Source organism: Pteropus vampyrus, unplaced genomic scaffold, assembly GCF_000151845.1.
Source record: "Pteropus vampyrus isolate Shadow unplaced genomic scaffold, Pvam_2.0 Scaffold68, whole genome shotgun sequence".
In the NCBI taxonomy this organism is placed as follows: domain Eukaryota; kingdom Metazoa; phylum Chordata; class Mammalia; order Chiroptera; family Pteropodidae; genus Pteropus; species Pteropus vampyrus.
In genome coordinates this window covers 8455874-8458434 of record NW_011888849.1, presented here as the reverse complement: position 1 = coordinate 8458434, position 2561 = coordinate 8455874, and the positions used below count along the sequence as shown (strand labels likewise).

General features: G+C 33.8%; 1 protein-coding gene across 1 annotated transcript in view; it reads left to right on the top strand.

The window, feature by feature from the left end:
* PCDH15 (protocadherin related 15) overlaps positions 1-2561 on the top strand; it is a 562288-nt gene that overhangs the window by 363202 nt on the left and 196525 nt on the right. Inside the window, exon 19 of the mRNA XM_011361648.1 lies at positions 2454-2555. Within this exon, the coding sequence (XP_011359950.1) occupies positions 2454-2555 (102 nt within the window). The remainder of the gene's footprint in view (positions 1-2453; positions 2556-2561) is intronic.

The following is a 2561-nucleotide window of genomic DNA, read 5'->3' as shown; positions in this document are numbered from 1 at the left end:
TTAGTTTACTTAGTGATCTAGTTCTCTTCTACATTACCTGGTTACAGGCTACAGTCTTTGACTAAAGATCCAGAAGAGTGTGGAAACATCCCACTCCATAGTTTGAATAATGGGAATTTTGAAGACGGATGAAATCCAATAAAGTGAATTGATAGGGAAATACAGATAGGCTGGCATATTGAACATCAGACAATTGGAAGGAAAGTGAGTAAACTCTAGTGTGGCTACTCATAGATTTTTGGCTCCAGGCTGTCAATTTTAATGTCTCGATCACCCTCAGGCAAACTGAGAACTACCGCTACTGTTAAACTACATCTTACTGGTTTTAACTAACACAATTGTTAAAGAAATAACATTTGTTAAACTGCCTTTTGTTATAAAAATAGTGTCGCCTTCTTGGAGAAAATCTAGGAAATATATAAAAGTGAAAAGGAGAAAATAAAATTATCTGTATTTTATCTAATCAGATAACATTTGAATTTATGCATTGTCACATTAAATATACACGTGTGTATGTGTGCATGCATATTAAATTGAATGATTTCATATAGATATGCACATAGAAGAGTATACAAACCATAATTGTGCAGCTTAATGAATTTTCACATAGTGAAGACACTACTCAGAATAAGAAAGAGAAATTAATTAGACCCCAGAAACCCAGTCTTATGGTTGTACAAGTCTCTACTCTCTCTTCTACACAAGTTACCCTTATCCTGACTGCTGTCTCAGTGGAGAGATTGGTCAAACATTAAAATTCATATGCTTGCAATCATATAGTATGTATTGTGTTGTAAAGAAAACTTATAATATGTACTTTTGCACTCAACCTTATGTTCATGAGATTCATCCAAGTGATAACTTGTAACAGTACTTTGTTCAGTCTCGGTATTATATATCATTCCATTGTATGTGTAAAACACAATCTATATAACCATCTACTATATGCAGGCATTTAGATTGTTTTCAGGTATTGCCTATACAGCACTGTTCTCATTGTCTTTGATGTGAGACAATAAATTTTATTGGGCTTTTGAATATAGAAATATGTGCAAATAATACTGAATAGCTGTATGTTTTCACAGAAAATAAAAAGCTTATTGATTTAGCCAACATACGAAGAAATAAGCCATTATCAATACCCAAGAATTTCTAGCTACGTATGGTAATATTGACATTATATGAAAAAATATAAAGTCTTGAGATAAAGTTATATTGCTCAAAAGAGAATTGGCTTTTATGTCTGTTAAAATAGGGGCAGATCACCTTAATCCAATCATAGTTTTAATCTGAGTCCTGGTTTAGACCATTACTCAACAGAGTGTAGAACTTCATTGGTTCTAAAAGAAAGGATGGAATATTTACCAGGTCGTCTCCTCCTTGGTATTCTGGGAAGTATGGTTTTCAGCACCACAGCCTCATGACTGCTACAAAATCTCTTCAGATTCACTCCCACTTTCTGCCGAACATTTTAACTTCACTCCCATCACTTCCAAATTAGGAGAAATTGTGTCTGTATTTTCTAAAACAAAAGTTGGGGAGTTCTCTCGTGCAATTTCATCCTGCTTTTTTCTCCTGCTTTGTGTTGTTATATTATTCACTATTTAATATCATAACATAATAGATCTTTCATTTTCAAGCCTAGGGTCCTTTTTTTCTCTAATTTTGGCTTCTGGCTTCTGTGATCTGCCCCACACTGTGACAGAGTTGAATGGAGGGCAAGTGCTGTACTCAGGCTTTGATTAGAGAGAGATTTCCAGCTTGAGTCACATATGAAGATGTTCCTTGATTGTGCAAAAAAAAAAAAAAGTCATTGACCTCCATACTATTCTCTGGTTGCAAAAGGCCAGGATTTACCTTTTAACAAGGTAGCACATACTACTGTTAGGTTTACCTGCTTATCATTTATACATCTTTTGACTGTATAATCATAAGGTAATCATTTAATTAGTGTTCTATCTGATCCTCAAATTTGTGGTTTAGATGTGAACATAGAAAATTACTAATGTAGTATTTTCTGGTAGCATTAGCTTACCTTAAATACCCATTTGACCTACAGTGCTATTTTATAATACACTCATTTTATTTTTAAACGGTGAAAAATATAAGCAGTAAAAATTACAGATTTGTTACATTTCAGAGAAAAGGGGTACGTGTGTGTGTGAACAAAAGCTTGCCACTCATAAAATGTAAATAAGATAAAGGTAAAATCACTTTCTAAAAATAAGCCTCCTGGAAATACTTGACATTTTCAAGAAGATGTTTGCCCTCTAATATCATTATTTGCCTTTTCCGTCTGTTTTTTGAGGTGCTTGAAAATTGCAAGCTTCCTTTTTTTTTTGGAAAACTAAGGAATGAGAATAGTAATGAGATGCTTTCAGATAGACAAATGCCACAGTGCACTGACATCAAAATTAAAATAACTCCTTTAACCCCTTTTTTTTTTCTTTTAGACCTCAACTGCCACAGTAAATGTGGTGGTGACAGATGTCAATGACAATGCTCCAGTGTTTGATCCCTATCTTCCTAGAAATTTATCTGTGGTGGAAGAAGAAGCCAAT